The 18,001-nt window shown below is 37.3% G+C and overlaps 1 protein-coding gene across 7 annotated transcripts in view; it reads left to right on the plus strand.

Annotated features, from left to right (window-relative positions):
* LOC122478539 (receptor-type tyrosine-protein phosphatase C-like) overlaps nucleotides 1–18,001 on the plus strand; it is a 68,042-nt gene that overhangs the window by 41,036 nt on the left and 9,005 nt on the right. For all 7 annotated transcript variants that reach the window (XR_006296078.1, XM_043572090.1, XM_043572088.1 and 4 more), the window contains 10 exons: nucleotides 116–150; nucleotides 2,582–2,691; nucleotides 3,140–3,230; nucleotides 3,321–3,397; nucleotides 7,360–7,396; nucleotides 7,493–7,590; nucleotides 8,307–8,432; nucleotides 10,288–10,445; nucleotides 10,670–10,805; nucleotides 13,398–13,547. Coding sequence is in view for 6 of the 7 variants with exons in the window: in XM_043572090.1 (XP_043428025.1) it covers nucleotides 116–150; nucleotides 2,582–2,691; nucleotides 3,140–3,230; nucleotides 3,321–3,397; nucleotides 7,360–7,396; nucleotides 7,493–7,590; nucleotides 8,307–8,432; nucleotides 10,288–10,445; nucleotides 10,670–10,805; nucleotides 13,398–13,547 (1,018 nt within the window). In the remaining variant the exon portion in view is untranslated. The remainder of the gene's footprint in view (nucleotides 1–115; nucleotides 151–2,581; nucleotides 2,692–3,139; nucleotides 3,231–3,320; nucleotides 3,398–7,359; nucleotides 7,397–7,492; nucleotides 7,591–8,306; nucleotides 8,433–10,287; nucleotides 10,446–10,669; nucleotides 10,806–13,397; nucleotides 13,548–18,001) is intronic.

Below are 18,001 nucleotides of genomic sequence, written 5' to 3' on the forward strand. Positions count from 1 at the left end.
CCTTCCTGCTTCCATTCCTTCCTTCCTTCAATACATTCATTAAATATAAATCGAATCCCAATTGAATTCTATGTTTCTTAAAAAATATAGACACTTACGTTTCTTATTTTCACAGTGATATAGATGAACAGCAGGAACTTGTTGAAAGGGGTAAGTATACCAGTTTTTTACTGATGAATATCCTCCTCATATTTGAATCTATTCGTTTTAAATAAGAATTCAACATTTTTTATCTAACCTAGACTTCCTCTGTTGATACAATGAAGAAACTTAGATTCACTTATCTATTTATTCAATTAGTAAGTACTATGAATTTCCAAGTATATGGCAAGTATTGTGCCAGAGCTGAATATATGGTAGTGATAGGCCACAGACCCTGCTCTTAAAGGGTTGAAAATCTAATAGAGGAAGGCAGAAGTATCAGCAAATATGACAACGACTTGGTAAATGCCATAGTGGTTGAATGTGTATGCTTCTAGAGAAAGATAGAAGATAGAAGCTTGTGAGTGGGAAAGGCAGGCATCTGAGTCACCTAAGATTGTGGGGAGACATTAGACCAACAAATAAGGGAGTACAAGAGTAAACAAAAAGTCACATAGAGATAGAGCTAGTAAGTGTGCTCAAGTCTCTGCAAAGGTTAAAAGGTGGGATGGTGGCTGTTTCCACATAAGGCCCATTTAAGGACATGACAAAAAATGCAATTTGACTTAAGAGAGGAAAAGAAATTCCATTTTTCCCCTTCTTTTTAACCTGTACATTGTTTCTTTCATTTTTTAAATGTGATTTTGATCCATTAAAGGGGATAGAGGTAAAGATTGAAACTGTTTACAATAAATAAAATGATCTGTCTCCTCATAGTCAAGACAGGAGAAATTTAAGAACTCTTCTGTCTTGTTTTAACTTATCTCTGAAAGCTTTCCCTCTGCAAGAGCAGGTACCAAATCAGTAAACAAAAGCTTTAGTGTTGGTTCTTTGGAACCTCTCATTGACTTTATTTTCCATTGCAAAATCTATCACTACTTGATATTGCATTATCTATTTTATTTGTTAACTATCCTCCCGTGACTAGAATGTAAGCTAGGGATGCGAAAGTAAGGAGATTTTTTTTCCCCCTCATTTCACTGCTCTATCCTGAGTATCTATGTGAGTATATGGAATTCAATAAATGTCAATGAATGCATAGATGAATGAGATGAAATGTTCTGAGGATTAGTTTTGAAAGCCTGAGGGAAGAATGAAGAGCACAAGAGTAACAAGTACCTGAGCAGAGAAGGGGAGTCAATTTCAAGGTGTCAGGGCAGACTAGGGAGGGTCAAAGAAGCATTTTATCTCAAAGTTCATACTAATTGTCCATTGGCATGCATTAGAACTTACCCAAACCCTCTAAAACCTCAAAGGTGGCCTTGAGTTCAGAACGAATGAATACCAGAGGTTCCCAACAACCCAAAGAAGTGACTGTACATGGCCAATTTGATAGCTGTATTTGGACGGAAATTTCTGCAGACACTAAGACAAATGTGCAACCTTAATGGACATCGTCTTGCATCATCTGATAGAGAACATTGACGTGAATAGGAGAAACACATTTTTTACATGAGTGGCAGTTTATATTCGCTTAATTTTCTGAAACTTTGCTTTTCAGGAGCCATATACAATTGTAGCTCTTTATGGTTAATATGTATTCTTACTCCTTAGTAAGTTATTAAGCAAGCATACCATATAAAGTGCTTCGTACTCTGGAGGCCTAACACATGAACACAACTTGTTCATAGCCTAGTATAAAGGGATTAGCAAATTAAGCTGAGTCTTGAGTATAAGGATATTAATCATATTCTCTTACTTGTCTGTTTACAAAATTTCATGATAACTTAAAGATGGAAATAATGAAAGGAAAAAATAATAACTATGATATAGATAAATAAGTATGGTAATTGTTATATTACGTTATGTGTTCAAACCTTAGCATTTAGTCAATGAAACACTAATAAGAGTGTCAGATTTTTTTTTTAACAAGTAAAGTTGCATGCTTTTATTTTATTTCGGAAGACTAATTTGCAGCAGTTTAAAAGACAAATCAGTATGGGGAAAAACTAGAGACAAGGAGAGGACTTGGGAAGATGTAGTTACATGGATGAGGAGGCCTGCCTGCACCTGACCACTGGCAGAGGGATGGAAAGTACCCAGTCACCTACTGGATATGGAGAGGGAGGGAGAAATCTATAACTGTGGAAGTTTCCATCTTAAATTAGTTTGTGAATGGTCATCTTGTTTACTGAGATTTGAAATACTGGAGTAAAGGAAAAATGATTTTTACTTTGGGCATTTTGACTTTGATGTACATGTGGGATAACCCTTTGGAAAATCTGGGAGATTGAAAGGTTAAAATAAAGCCCAGAAGAAGGCTGGAGTACAACATTTAGAAGTCATAGGTGAATCTTTGTATGTGACTGAGACTTTCCAGGTAGTATGTGTGAGAAGGGAAGAAGCAAAGGATTAATCCAAGCGATAAATTTAATGAAATTTGTATGAACACTTGAAAGATGGACATAACCCTAGTCATGAATCCTTAATATGTTTAAAGATGATGAAAAGCAACTGATGAGTGTGGAGCCAATCCATGCAGATATTTTGTTGGAAACTTATAAGAGGAAGATTGCTGATGAAGGAAGACTGTTTCTGGCTGAATTTCAGGTGTGTGCTCTTCTTGATACGTGATGAGAAATTTACTCAATTATCAGGATAATTCCATTTTAAATGTATTATATAATGCTTTGTCTTTATAATTTATTCTACGTAATCTAGCAACATAGTCAAAGCAGATATTATCAGCAGATATTTATAGACCAGAAGAGATTGTCATAGTCATGAAACTGGCAAATATTTCAAAATAATTCTTTATTGTATCATTATTAGTTATAAAGTTGTGTCACAACTTTATTCTCAAAGTAGCCCATCATTCATTTTTAGTATTTTTTGCATAATTCCTAATAATGTTAATTTCAATTACTCCATGCAACTTGTTCATCAGCAAAAAAGAAATACGTTCCAGGATGTCTCATTTGCTCAAAATGGTAAGTGACAAGGGGGAAATTATTTTTCTTGAATCTGCCATGACCCAAAGGACCATTATGTCTTTCAGAGCATTCCACGGGTATTTAGCAAGTTTTCCATCAAGGATGCTCGAAAACCCTTTAACCAGAACAAAAATCGTTATGTTGACATCCTTCCTTGTAAGTACTCATGGAGAATTGAATTTCTATATGTTTAGGCTCCTTGGTTATTCATTATTTCACTTATTTATATTTCTTTTCTTTGAACAGATGATTACAACCGTGTTGAACTCTCTGATATAAGTGGAGATGCAGGGTCAAATTATATAAATGCCAGCTATATTGACGTGAGTAAAAACGCATAACTGCTAGATTATTTTATGTCTTTGTTGTTTTGTCATTGTATCTATACATTCCATTCAGTTCTTTCTTTGTCATGTCAAAAGTTTAGAAATATTATTAGAAATAGTTTGACGTAAACTCCTCATGTCACTTACATAAACAACAAAATCATTAATATCTACAGGAATAGTTATTTATTATTTGTTATTCATGCTAGGTATATTATAAAATTTTTCTCTACCAAAAGTGATACTAATAATTAAAATACTCTGGTGCCTACTATTGTGCTGGATATTAGTCTTAATGATCTGTATATGTATTTCCCATAAGAGCCCCACATTTGCCCTGACCACGTGCACCATACTCACTGTAGAGGTGAAGACTGGGAGACTCTGGTTAATTAGTTATCCTTATCCTCATTCAATCAGTAGAAAGTTGAGTTGGGATTCAAACCCGGGTCTGCCTGACTCCAGCCTGTTGTTCTTCAATTACATAACATTGCATTTCAGCAGAGATATGCTTCATTGACCCAGATCATTTGTTCATCATATTTATCCAAAAATAAATGTTGCATATGGTTAATTTATCCAAAATATTTTAAAATGTTATTTATTATATAATTGCTGAATAAGTAATGCATCACACATTTAAAAAAGAATAAGCAGTGTAAAAACAGGGAGACTGAAAAATAGCTTCTTTCCACCCAATCTACCATTTGTGCAATGCTCCCACCTACTACACAAGGTAACCTCTATATTGTTTCTTATTGATCCAGTCCGAAGGCACTAACATTTGTTATCTTCTCTTTATCCAAAAGTGTTAACATAATATTCACATTTTTCTGTGCCATGCTTTATAAACCTGTAAAGTTATGTGATATGTATATCACATATATACACATATATGTATATATACACATATACACATATATATGTATATATATATATATATAGTAATGATACAATAAGAATATATATGGATATATCCTTATAATAATTACAATACAATACATTACAATAATATCATTACAGGAACGGGGTTTGGCAAATCTTTTCTGTAAGAGTCCAGGCAACAAATATTTTGGATTTTCCAGGACATTTTTGTCACAACTACTTAGCTCTGAAGTTTAGTGGCCACAATTCCATACACAATGTGAATGCATTCCAAACTTTTTTTTTAACAAAATCAGACATAAGTTGTAGTTTGCTGACCCTGGACATAGAAAATTTCTGCATTTTTTATATTTTATTAGTCATTCATGGTATAGCTGTATTGTGATTTAGTTAATAAGTGCCTATATTGATGGACATTAAATGTGTTTAGAATCTTCTGTTATAAACAATGGTTCAATGGAAAATCTTGACTTACTATTTTACAATGTTTTAGTGTATCTAGGATAAAATACTAAAAGAAGAATTTCTAGGCCAAAGAGAATATGCATTTGCAATTTTAAAAGATATTTCCAAATGGTCTTCCACTGGGTCATACCGATTTACATTCCACCAGCAATATATGAAGAATGCCAAAAATTTTTTTTTGACAGTCAAATAGTAGACAAATTGTATACTATGCTATAAGGCAATTCACCAGCTTTTCTTGCAGAAAGATATTGAAACTGAGGTTTGCTTATTTCGATGTACATGAATATATAAATTTTTAGTGGAGTAGGTAAAATGGTCAAATTAAATTTGTTTGTTTGTTTGTTTATATATTTATTTATTCACATGGTATCTTAGTTTCCTAGGGCCGACATAGCAAAGTATTACAAACAAGATGGCTTAAAACAACATAAAAGTATTCTCTCAAAGTTCTGGAGACAAGAAATCCAAAATCAAGGTGTCAGCAGAGACATGCTGCCTCTGAAGGGTCTGGGGGAAATTGCTCTTTGCCTCTCCTAGCTTCTAGTGGTTCCTGGCAATCGTTGGCCTTCCTAGTCTTGTGCCTGTATCACCTTCAAATGTGCTTCTATGATCACATGATCTTCCCTGTGTGATTCTACAGCGCTGTGTCTCCTTTCTCTTATAAAGACAACAGCCATTTGGGGCTCCTGGGTGGCTCAGTTGGTTAAGCATCCAACTTCGGCTCAGGTCATGATCTCACAGTTCGTGAGTTCAAACCCCCTGTCAAGCTCTGTCCTAACAGCTTAGAGCCTGGAGCCTGCTTCAGATTCTGTGTCTCCCTCTCTCCCTGCTCCTTCCCCGCTCCTACTCTCTCCCTCCCTCCCTCTCTCTCTCTCTCTCTGTCTCTCAAAAATAAGTAAAAAAAAAAAAATACATAAAAAAAAGAAGATACCAGTCATTAGATTTAGAGCCCAGCCTCAGAGGGCTATAGCCTTATCTTCCACAAAGACCTTATTTGCAAATGAACTCACACCCTGACGTTCTGAGTAGATATGAGTTTTGAAAAATGCTATTGAATCCTCTACACACATATTCTGTAAAATGAAAAAAAAATATTTAAGAATATTTTTTATTCAGATCATTTATGAAACATTTTTACAAGTAGAAGCAGGGCTGGGACTTTTCTTCTCAAGTATTCTGTCCCTAAAGACATCACTTTAACCTGTACTAATGTCCTGCCTCCCATCAACTTTGATACATGACAATTTTGTATCCTTGCTTGCTGTTGTCCTTGTAAGCTCTATCCCACGCAACAAATGACATGTGCTTATGATATTCTTATACCATTTCTTATTTCATTCCTTTTTAATATTATCCTCAAAGGCTTGTTTATAATCACAAGCAACAGTTACAAATGTGAGGTCATTGTCTAAAGATAATTACTAGCACTGTGCCATAATTTTGACCTCTATTTTAACCGATTCTGCAGGTGACTTCTGTAGGCTTTCACAATTAGCATTGATAAACTTTATTTTAGTATATAGGGTTTCTTCCAAACGTTGTTTTTCAAAGTAAAGTAATTGACAGAAGATTTTATAAGGATTTAGATAATCTCTGAGAAAAACCCCTTATATTTCCTATTCAAATATATGTGGGAATTATGGTGTTGACTTTTACTTATTTGTAAATAAGTAAATAAGTTCTGCTCCAGCAGAACTAGGAGTTCCTGAAAAATGTGTCTCAGCTTTTAGATAGGTACTTGACATATTGTAGCCCGTTAATAAATAAGTGTTGAATGAGCTAATGTATAAATAATACTATGTCATGAGATAGAAGTTTCAAGAAGTTACTAATATTAATCCTGAATTCTTGTGGCCCATGTAACAATATTTCACCTAATGGGAGAAGGTTAGCCCATGTAACAATATTTCATCTAATGGGCGAAGGTTATCTCTCTGAAGGGCTTCTCTGATTGCTCAGGTGAATTTAAGGAATATGAGATAATTTGGAAGAAACTAGCACAATATCTTATTTGCCTCTGTCATCCTTCTTTGCCTTGGTAATAGGAGTGGAAAAAGCAAACATTGTAGGTAATGAAATTAAAGTCACTCTGTCTCTTATCTACAATGGCAGAAAAGGAGTCTAGGGAATCGGTGGTCTATCCCAGCGCTAGTTAAAAGGTAGATGTGTGGGGATATCTCACAATGATTTATTGAAAGAAATTGAGTAAAAATCCCCAAAGCAACAATATGGCTTGTAAGAAGGTTTAAACTGTAACAGACGGTGCTCTGAGTTGTCAGGACATAAAATATAAGAATGTCTGGATTATTTTTGTAAATTGCTGCATCATCCCGATGAGGATGAAGTCCAGTTTTCAAAATTGTTTTGGATATATAGCAAAGATACATAAAGGTCAGGAATGGTGTTTGTAAGTGCTAACATGTTTGGTGCAGTTTAAAGGGTGACCATGAGTTAATAAAATCCCCCTTATGATCTGAAAATGTCCTGAGAAATCCACAACCAAGAGACGGGGGATCTAAATTAACTTCCTCTAACTCATGATTTTGCACATAAAGAAATAATTGAGTGTTCAGTAAATGATATGCCTTTGTGTGTTTTTTGAACAGGGTTTCAAAGAACCCAGGAAATACATTGCTGCACAAGGTAATTTATCTGACAGTTTAACACTCTTTTTGAAAATTGTTTCATAGCGCAGTTAAGAAGATATTTCTTATCAGTTTGTGTTTATTTACTTCCTAGGTCCCAGGGATGAAACTGTTGATGATTTCTGGAGGATGATCTGGGAACAGAAAGCCACAGTCATTGTCATGGTCACTCGATGTGAAGAAGGAAACAGGGTAGGATTCATAGGGTAAAGGTTGGGGTTAGAAAAAGAGAGTGTTGAATCGTATTTCAAAACACACACACACACACACACACACACACACGTGCTGGATGGATGACAAAAACAGACAGTTCTCTATTTTAATCAGTATGACACTTGATTTGAACTTTTTACACATGTAGAAAAATAGTGTCCATACCTAAATATATGTATATATGAATAAAATTTAAGTGCTTCTGCTTAATTGCTGGACTTACATTTGACTCCTATTTCTTTGCACTATTGTTACAAGTTTAGTGCATTTCTGTGAAATGATTTCACAAGTACTTGAGAATACTTGAAAGAAAACTGTCCTTGGGCAGATACGTGGTAATTCATGTAATGGGACTTTAGGAAGCGTGAAAGCCTCCCTATCCTCCAGCCTGAAATTAACCACATGCAACCACATCATTTCTGCTGACAACTGAGCACATCTCCTTTTAATATGCAGCTAAGCTTGGGAAGATCATCCTCTGGCTACGTAGTATGAAGGAAATCTATCAGGGCCATTAATGGGAAATGGAATACATTTCAACCATCACAGCTTAAGGTGTATATGTACTTAAAGGAGAATACATGAATATTTTGAGAATTTCAGATGAATAATTTTTGTTTTGTTTTTTAAAGAGCCTTTATACATACATTTGTTTAAATGAAAAACAAAAATTATTAATATTTTTTAAAATATAGAACAAGTGTGCAGAATACTGGCCGTCAATGGAAGAGGGCACACGGACTTTTGGAGATGTTGTGGTAAAGATCACCGAGCACAAAAGGTGTCCAGATTATATCATTCAGAAGTTGAACGTTACAAACGTGAGTTTGTTTTATCACATATTTTTATTTTCATACGGTTTGTCTAAAAATACAATTATGGAATTAAATGTGAGAAATTATATCTAAGAAAAATTATTTTTAACAACCTACAGGAGGAGGAGTTGGGTTAGAACACAAGCCAGCAGGTCAAGTTAAATCACTGGTGAAAGTGGGATCTGTCTGTCCAAGTCCCATCAAAAGTATTTATAATTCTATGACTCTTGACATATAAAGAAAAGAGCTCTTTAAGTGTGTTGAATAAATGACTGAATTATTGAATGAATGGTAAAATGGCCCTTATTCTCTATGGGTCTATTAATTACCATTATGGAAAGAATATACACATGGCACAATTAAAGACTACTGTAAGAAATACAAAGCACTAACTATGTAGTAAAGATAAAATGTTAGTTTGGGAAAAAACAGTCGGTAGGGCTTTAGATAATAGTTAAAACAGAGGTCCTCACATGTTCTAGGATACTGTTTTTATGAAAAATCCAGAATAGGCAAATTTTTTAAAAGTTTATTTATTTTGAGAGAGATAGAGTGGGGCGGGCAGAGAGAGAGAGAGAGACAGACAGAGAGAGAGAGAAAATTCCAAGCAGTCTCTGCACTGTCAGCACAAAGCTTAATGTCAGAATCGAACGCACAAATTGTGAGATCATGACATGAGCCGACATCAAGAGTCAGATACTTAACCGCCTGAGCCACTCAGGCGTCCCCAGAATAGGCAAATTTATGGAGTCAGAAAGCTGGTTAGGATTGCTTGGAACTGAGGGAGGTGAAGCAGGAAGAGGGATGGCTGTAATCAGTAAGAGTTTCTTTTGGGAGTGGGTAATGAAAACGTCCTGTAATCAGATAGTGGTGATGATTGTACAAGTCTGGGAATATAATAAAAAAAATTATACTTTAAATGAATGAATTTTATGCTATGTGAATATATCTTAAAGCTGTTTAAAGATGCAAAAACAACCCCTTTCAATTATATATTTCTTCCAAAGCCTTCTAAGGCTCCCATGGCATTACTAACTACTATGGGCCACAGAGGGCTATGGAACAGTGGTTCTACCACCAATAGTTTGTGGTTAAATACATGATGGACTTAGGCATGAGACCCCCACCCCATCCATACTTATGGGTAATACGTAGATCTGGTTGTATTGATTAGTCTCATCATTATTCTTAATTAACATAATCATTTCCCATCAGACAATTACAACCACCCAAGTCTTGTTGTTTCTTCTGTTACCTAAATGTAGGTGGTTCTTCTTCACACCAGGTCAGAGAACTATGAATTACTCATCTTGTAGTAATTATCTTGAAGTTGGGACAAATACGAGCTGTAGTCTGGGGCTGAGTTTCCTCAGTTGTCTCTCTACAGTCTGAGCTGACCTTTCTAATGCTAAGAAGTATAGCATTAGCAGAACAATTAATCAGACTTTCTTCACATGAAGAAAATTTGCTGACCTACCAAGTGGAAATATCTCAAAGAACTGTGAGAATGGTCTTTACTTCATATCTTTTTCCACCTACCCACACTCCCATTTTTTGGTGTGTGTGTTTGTTTTTGCTGTTTGGTTTTGGCATGGCAGCATGAAAGTTCCCAGCAGTTTCCACGAACTTACCACACCTTGCTTACCTTACTGGTAAGTTATTGCTTGCTGGTTAGTGCATGCCACCCCTGCATGACATCTCAACTCCTGGTGATTAACTGGAAAGAAAAAAATGTAATAATGGCTGAAAACCTTTGCATGAGGAGTTTTTGATACTGGATTCCCCCCTGCCCCCACTTATTTATGCCAGATAATTTGCTTGCAAGAAAATCATCTCAGAGAAAAAATTATCTCTCCCCTAGAAAAAAGAAAAAGCAACCGGAAGAGAGGTGACTCACATTCAGTTCACCAGCTGGCCTGACCACGGGGTTCCTGAGGATCCTCACCTGCTCCTCAAGCTGAGAAGGAGAGTGAACGCTTTCAGCAACTTCTTCAGTGGCCCCATTGTGGTGCACTGCAGGTACATGGAGAACTCCCAAGGCCGGCACCAGGGCTGTCCCAACTCTTCCTCTTGGGCTGTTAGAGAACACCCTTCCCTTTGGCGATTGCTGTTTTGGAAAACAGTCTGTGAGGAGAGACTTTTATCCTTTCCTCTGCTTCACCCCTGTTGTCTTTTCATTTCCCCACCATGATCATGCCTTCACTTTGTTTATTTGTTTGTTTGTTCGCTTGTTGTTTTGTCAGTGCTGGTGTTGGACGCACAGGCACTTATATTGGAATTGACGCCATGCTAGAAGGCCTGGAGGCAGAGAACAAAGTGGACGTTTATGGTTATGTCGTCAAGCTAAGGCGACAGAGGTGCCTGATGGTTCAAGTGGAGGTACGTGCTCCCCTTCAATCACTGTTATCCCTTTTGCTTTTTGACTGAAGTCTTTTTGTGGTGGGAATGGTGATCTTAAAAGAAATCCAAATTCTTCTCAACTGAGTGAAAATAGTTTTCTTTTTATTTCATGAAAACTAAATCAATTGATAAGCACCAATTATAGTTAGGAACATTTCATGTTAGTGGCTGAAAGTCCTGCAGAAGAAGGATGATTATAAATATATGTGAACAAACAAGCACACAAATTAATAATAAGATACCATTTACACATGTTAGGAAAAAAATAAACAAAAACACTGATAACTAATTTGACAGCATCTCATAAAATTAGAGCTAGGGACATGGAGTAGTAGAGTGAATAATAGCCCAGATTTTGAAGTAGACTTCCAAGGTTCCTATCTTGCTGTTAATTCTTAATGGTATGTACAGTTTCACAAGTTTCTAATGTTTCTGTGCCTCAGTTAAGTCATCTGTAAAATGGACACAGTGATATATTTACCCTATAGAGTTATGACAAAAAGGTAATCCAAGTAAAATGCATAGGTGAGTCTCTGGCACAAGTATGTAACCAGTAATTGTAAGGGATGGTTATTATTGAAAATACCTGCACTTGACCCAGCAATTCCACATGTATGTATATACCCAAGGGAAGCACTTATAAATGTGCATAACTAAAAACACGTGCAAGAGTGTTCATTAGGGGCACCCGGGTGGCTCAGTCGGTTAACTTTGGTTTTGGCTCATGTCACGGTTTGTGAATTTGAGCCCTGCACTGGGCTCAGAGCTAGGATCCTGCTTGGGATTCTCTCTCCCTTTCTCCCTCTGTCCCTCCCCTGCTCACACACACACTCTGTCTCTCTCAAAATACATAAATAAACTTTAAAAAAAAAGAATGTTAAATTCAGCATTGATAGAGTAGCAAAAGGGAAAAAAAGGAAGCACTTTATGGGATAAAGGGCAAACAATACGTGGACACACAATTGCATGCTATGCTACAGTGAAAGGAATAATCTTAGTCTGTACCTATCTATCTGGTTACATGTTCAGATGAAAACAAAGAGTGAATAAAGTCACCAAATGAAACATGTAAGATATTATTTATGCCATTTAATTTAATTTATTTATTATTATTTTTTAAAATGTTTATTCATTTTCGAGAGACAGAGAGAGAAAAAGAGACAGAGAGAACAAAAGCAGAGGAGAAGCAGAGAGAGAGGAAGGCAGAGGATCCAAAGTGGGCTCTACACTAACAGCAAAGAACCTGATGCGGGGTTTGAACTCACGAACCGTGAGATCATGACCTGAGCTGAAGTCGATGCCTAACCCACTGAGCCACCCAGGCGCCCCAATTTACACAATTTTTAAAAAGCACACAAATTTATGGGGCGCCTGGGTGGCGCAGTCGGTTAAGCGTCCGACTTCAGCCAGGTCACGATCTCGCGGTCCGTGAGTTCGAGCCCCGCGTCGGGCTCTGGGCTGATGGCTCGGAGCCTGGAGCCTGTTTCCGATTCTGTGACTCCCTCTCTCTCTGCCCCTCCCCCGTTCATGCTCTGTCTCTCTCTGTCCCAAAAATAAATAAACGTTGAAAAAAAAAAATTAAAAAAAAAAAAAAAAAGCACACAAATTTGTACACTGCTTACAGATACATGGGTGTCACTATAGAAGAATAAAAATAGATTGTCAACCAGGAACAAAAGGAAAAATTATTTCCTGTGGAAAAAGTAAATGGGCTAAAAGGATATAGTCAAACTCAGGAAACTAACATTAGTAGTTGAAGAGGCTTGAATGCAATTATCACAAATTTGTCACTTATTTAAAAATAGTGGATTCGGGGCGCCTGGGTGGCGCAGTCGGTTGAGCGTCCGACTTCAGCCAGGTCACAATCTCGCGGTCTGTGAGTTCGAGCCCCGCGTCGGGCTCTGGGCTGATGGCTCAGAGCCTGGAGTCTGTTTCCGATTCTGTGTCTCCCTCTCTCTCTGCCCCTCCCCCGTTCATGCTCTGTCTCTCTCTGTCCCAAAAATAAATAAACGTTGAAAAAAAAAAAAAATTTAAAAAAAAAAAAAATAGTGGATTCAAATATGATAAAAATGTTGGGAGTTGTTAAATGTGGATTTGGTGTATTGTGTTTTTTTGATAATTTTCTCTATTTTAAAAGATTCTAGGAAGCTTTTTTTTTCTAATGTGTTGTATGGAGTATCAATTTGATTTTTTTCCTCTTAGATATTTATTATAGTTTTATATATTAGTAATTTGACTCACTGGTTCAGTAATGGTCACTGAAGGAAGTAACAGGTAATGTTTTCTAATTTTTAGGAATCAAATAAAAGTTATGCACTACATAGTATATGTTTAATCTATGTACCAAGCTATTTTTTTTTCTGAAAAAATGATCTGAAGTGGAATTTGCTCACATTCCAGAGAATTGTGAGAGCCAAATTCCATACTATTCAAATGTTATGGGCATTGGTTTTCTTTTACAAACATTGTCCCAATCTGAGCACAATTATAGAGATGCATAATTTATTTCAATATGATTCATAAGACTAGAAGTTATCAATTAATTATCCATATTTTTCTTTGAAATTGTAGGCACAGTATATCTTGATCCACCAGGCCTTGGTGGAATACAACCAATTTGGGGAAACAGAAGTGAGTTTGTCTGAATTACATCCATATCTACTTAACATGAAGAAAAGAGATCCCCCCAGTGAGCCATCTCCCCTAGAGGCTGAATTCCAGGTAATGATGTGATAGCAATAATAATAGTTACTAAAGTTAACTTTCACGAGGGCTATTTTCTGGGGGTGTGCATTCGGCATGATTCCTGAATTTGGGCCTCACCATAACCAATGGAGTACAGATGAGGAAACTAAGACAAAGGGAGTTCAAGAGAAATACCTAAAACATAACAGCTGTTATGCAGGAGACTTGTTTAAGCTTAGAAATGCGTCCCCAGCCCTCCCCTCTTAACTATTTCTCATTAAGCTGGTATAAAATAAAGTGTCAAAATAATAGTAATACCCACAAAATTGGTCTGCCAAAGGCAATGTAGCATCTCACCTTTTAAAACTACATCTGGTTTGGGTTTGTAAAGGAAATAATTAGAGGAGTTTATGACTACTTAGGAAGTTTAACTGGCTGGAGCTGGTAGACAGAAACTAAAGGATAAATACATGTGTCCTAACCTATTTATTAGGCAATTACTCTGAAAGCCAGCCTAGGATGTAGTTCACTCGTTCCAAGAATTTGTGGAGCTATCTCCAGATTGCTCAGTTGTCCAAACAAAATGTTTTGTACCTTTTCTCTTTCACTACTGAGATCAAGTTTACTGAAACTGTCTGTGAACTGCCAAACTGGTCAAATTGGAGAGTTTCACAAGACCAGGAACATGCTTTTAATCGGATGCAGAATTGTTTAATGTCTTGGCTCAAAGTAAGGATGAGGTGGGGGGTGGAGGTGAAGCATATAATAATCACCACGTAACACAATCCACCAGAAGACCTGTACTATCGTGTAAGAACTAGCAGTCTACCAGAGTAGTCTTGAGGGGAAGGATGTTTAATTGCTATTTTCTTGCTCTTTCAGCTGATAAACCAAGCGTATTCAGTACACTAACTCTGCTTGCCCCCCTATATGCCATTTGGAAACACTTATGAATGCCATTTAAACATTCTTACGTAAAGCCACTGAAAGAGTAACTTCTTTCACTGAACAAATATGATTGGGTTTTTGCTCTGTGTACAATTTTGCTCCCTTTGTACAATTTTGGGCATAAGAGTCAAAGTGATTTGCAGATAGACATAGTGAGAGAGTGTAACCCAGAGACTATAACTGATGGGAGCAGTGAAATTATTCCATCTAAGCATAAAGGTAGAAAGAAGATGAGAGTAGAGATGTTGGTCAGTTCGTAGAATTGGTGATAGGAAGTTGAGGCATTTCTCATCCAATTGCCTGCTTTTTCTAAAGAGGGTATGAAGCAAGAGATCATCAGTTAAACTTTTAGGGGTACACGGATAAGAAGAGCAAAGCAAAGCTTATGCTTCAGAAAGGGGAAAGTATATGAAATAGTTATATCAAAGTAGAAAGTTGAAATTTATGGTCATGAATTTAAAGAGAGTCATCTGGTTTCATTGTTTTCTACAGAAACATTGAAAACAGGGGCTGTGCATGCGGATAGTTGAGTTAAACCCATCTAGGATTTCTTTTTTCTTTTTTGAATTGTTTATTATTATTTATTTTTGAGAGAGACAGGGGGCAAGTGGGAGAGGGTCAGAGAGAGAAGGAGACACAGAATCTGAAGCAGGCTCCAGGGTCTGAGCTGTCAGCACAGAACCTGATGCTGGGCTTGAACCCACAAACTGCGAGGTCATGACCTGAGCTGAAGTCAGATGCTCAACCGACTGGGCCACCCAGCCCATCCCCCACTCCCACAGAGGATTTCTTAAAGTGACAGTTTGAAAGTCCCAGGTGAAGAAATTGAGGGTGTTTGCAAATGAATGATACAGTGGTGGATGATAAAGAGCAAACTGGCCACAGAAGGACCTTGGGCACATAGAGAAAATGTTAAGGACAGTATATGGGAAGTTTTGATAGACTTGCACGTTGCTAAACTGAAGATACTAGAACAAATGACAGGGAAGAAAAGAGGTAATCTTCAATAATGGGATGGTTGAAATTGCAATTTTTTTTTTTAATTTTTTTTTTTCAACGTTTATTTAGTTTTGGGACAGAGAGAGACAGAGCATGAACGGGGGAGGGGCAGAGAGAGAGGGAGACACAGAATTGGAAACAGGCTCCAGGCTCCGAGCCATCAGCCCAGAGCCCGACGCGGGGCTCGAACTCACAGACCACGAGATCGTGACCTGGCTGAAGTCGGACGCTTAACCGACTGCGCCACCCAGGCGCCCCGAAATTGCAATTTTTAAATGAACATTTGAAATGAAACTTAAAAAGGTAGAATGGAGAAAGTGGACGGCAGAGGAGTGGAGGGAAAGGTCATAGGAGGTAAAGAAGCTGAGAAGTGAAGAGACTAGAGTGTTGGCTAGATCATGCTTGTCAATGTAGAAGTAAACAAGAATGATGACAGACCTGGGGAGAAAAATTAAACAAGTCTGAAACTAAAGGAGGTGGGGTGATCCAGTAATTAGTACCTGAAGCCTCTAAAAAAGGTTAAAGGAAGGTGACGTGATTTCAGGAAAATCAAAGTAGTTGGGTATTTGGAAGGAGAAATGAGTAGAAATGGTTTACAAGTAGAAACCGACAGCACATATCTTTTCACGCTGTGATGTATATGGGGTATGAGGGGAGAATTCAATTTGTTTGGTTTTTTTTAAAGAACTACTGCATTTTTGGCGATGTTCTCAAGGGACACTCAAGTTTCACTTGGTACACCTGCCCCCTCCCCAGAAAAAAGGTGAAGGGACTATTGAAAGAAAAGCATTAAGATGGATGGCAGTTTGTTGACAACAGACCATGAGCACCAGAGGGCAGAGAGGAAGACATTGGTTGATGGGATATAAGACATTGAGTTTGTTGTATTTTAGGATAATCATTTAGGTAATTATTTAGTAGTAGAGCTCTAGATGTTATGGATGCCCTGGGAGGCTTAGACTCGTAGCAACTGAAACAAGCACAGACTGAGGTGTGAAAACCCCTCCATGTCTTCAAGGAAGGCGAACCATTAGTTTTATCTATAATACTGGGTATTGACTAGAGGGAAGAGACCACTGGGTGACTGTTCAGACAAGAGCAAAAAAAGTGTTGTAATACTTTCCAAGGCATCAGCTTTCAAGCAGTTCATGGAAGTGTTCAAGTGGCCTAGTATTCACTGATGAGGTTTTCATTCATTCAGTTACACAGCAATAAATGGGGTTTGAAACAGGGTGCCATATTTAGTTTGAAAGAGCAAACCATATTTAAAATATATATATATGTGTATATATATGTATATATACATATACATATATATACACACTCACATGTACATCCACATGCACATATGTTTGTATGTGTATAAAATCCTGCTAAACTGTACATGATGAGCTCTCTTGGTTTAGATTATTCATCCAGTTGACAAATATTTATTTAAGGACCAATGGGGAGAAAGGGCTGAAAGCAAAAAGACCTTTCAGAAGAAAGGACACTTAAACTGATAGCTAAAGGGCAAGTAAGTGTTAGAGTGACAAGGGAAAGGGCAGTCCAAGCAGAAAACACACGTGCGAATCTGCTAAGATTCAGGACAATTCAACCCCTTCCCAGGGGGAGTTGAGGACGTTGGTTTGGCTGTAGTGGAAGGGGCCTATCAGAGGGTGAGGCGGGACAGACAATCAAGAGTGCATTCCCTAAGGTTTTTGTGCAGTAGTAAAGGGATTGGTCGAATACTTCCTACCAATGATGGGAGACCTCTGAGGAGCCTCAGTGGACTCTGTTTCAAGTTTTAAGAGGATTAGAGCAAGGGAGATTGAAGATAAAGAGGCCAGTTAAGAAACTGTTGACATTTTCAAGTGAGAAATCAAAGTGGACTGTACTAAGTAGAAAGAGAGAAAAGCAAAATGATTTGAGAGCTTCACCAGCAGAAATGATAGGTCTTGCTGACTGATTAGCAACTGTGAGTGAGAGGAAAAGCAGTAGGGAAGGCATTAACAAATCAATTATCAATTATTTGAAGCATGGGTCAAATCTCCTGTGAATGCCGTATCTGGAGAGTTTATTTATGATCATTTAAAAATAATTTACCGTTACCCCTTGCAATATGGATAATAATCAACATCTGCATAGTGCTTCAACTTATACAAGAACAAACCATGCTATTTTGCTTTTCATCAGCTCTTTAGTAGGAAACATATTTTGTTATATAATTGTATATATTTAGTTCAAAATTTCCATGTCAAAAATATTAAATGCTGGGGCGCCTGGGTGGCTCAATCGGTTAAGCGACTGACTTCAGCTCAGGTCATGATCTCACAGTTCGTGGGTTCGAGTCCCATGTCGGGCTCTGTGCTAACAGATCAGACCCTGGATCCTTCTTCGAATTCTGTGTCTCCCTCACACTCTGCCCCTCCCTTGCTCACACTCTGTGTCTCTCTCAAAAAAAAATAAATAAAACATTAAAAAATTAAAAAAAATACATATTAAATGCTTGAACAATTAAAAGGAAAAATTCAGAGGCAAATGTAAAAATTGTGAACTATGGG

This window comes from Prionailurus bengalensis, unplaced genomic scaffold (genome assembly GCF_016509475.1).
Source record: "Prionailurus bengalensis isolate Pbe53 unplaced genomic scaffold, Fcat_Pben_1.1_paternal_pri Un_scaffold_82, whole genome shotgun sequence".
Classification (NCBI taxonomy): Eukaryota; Metazoa; Chordata; class Mammalia; order Carnivora; family Felidae; genus Prionailurus; species Prionailurus bengalensis.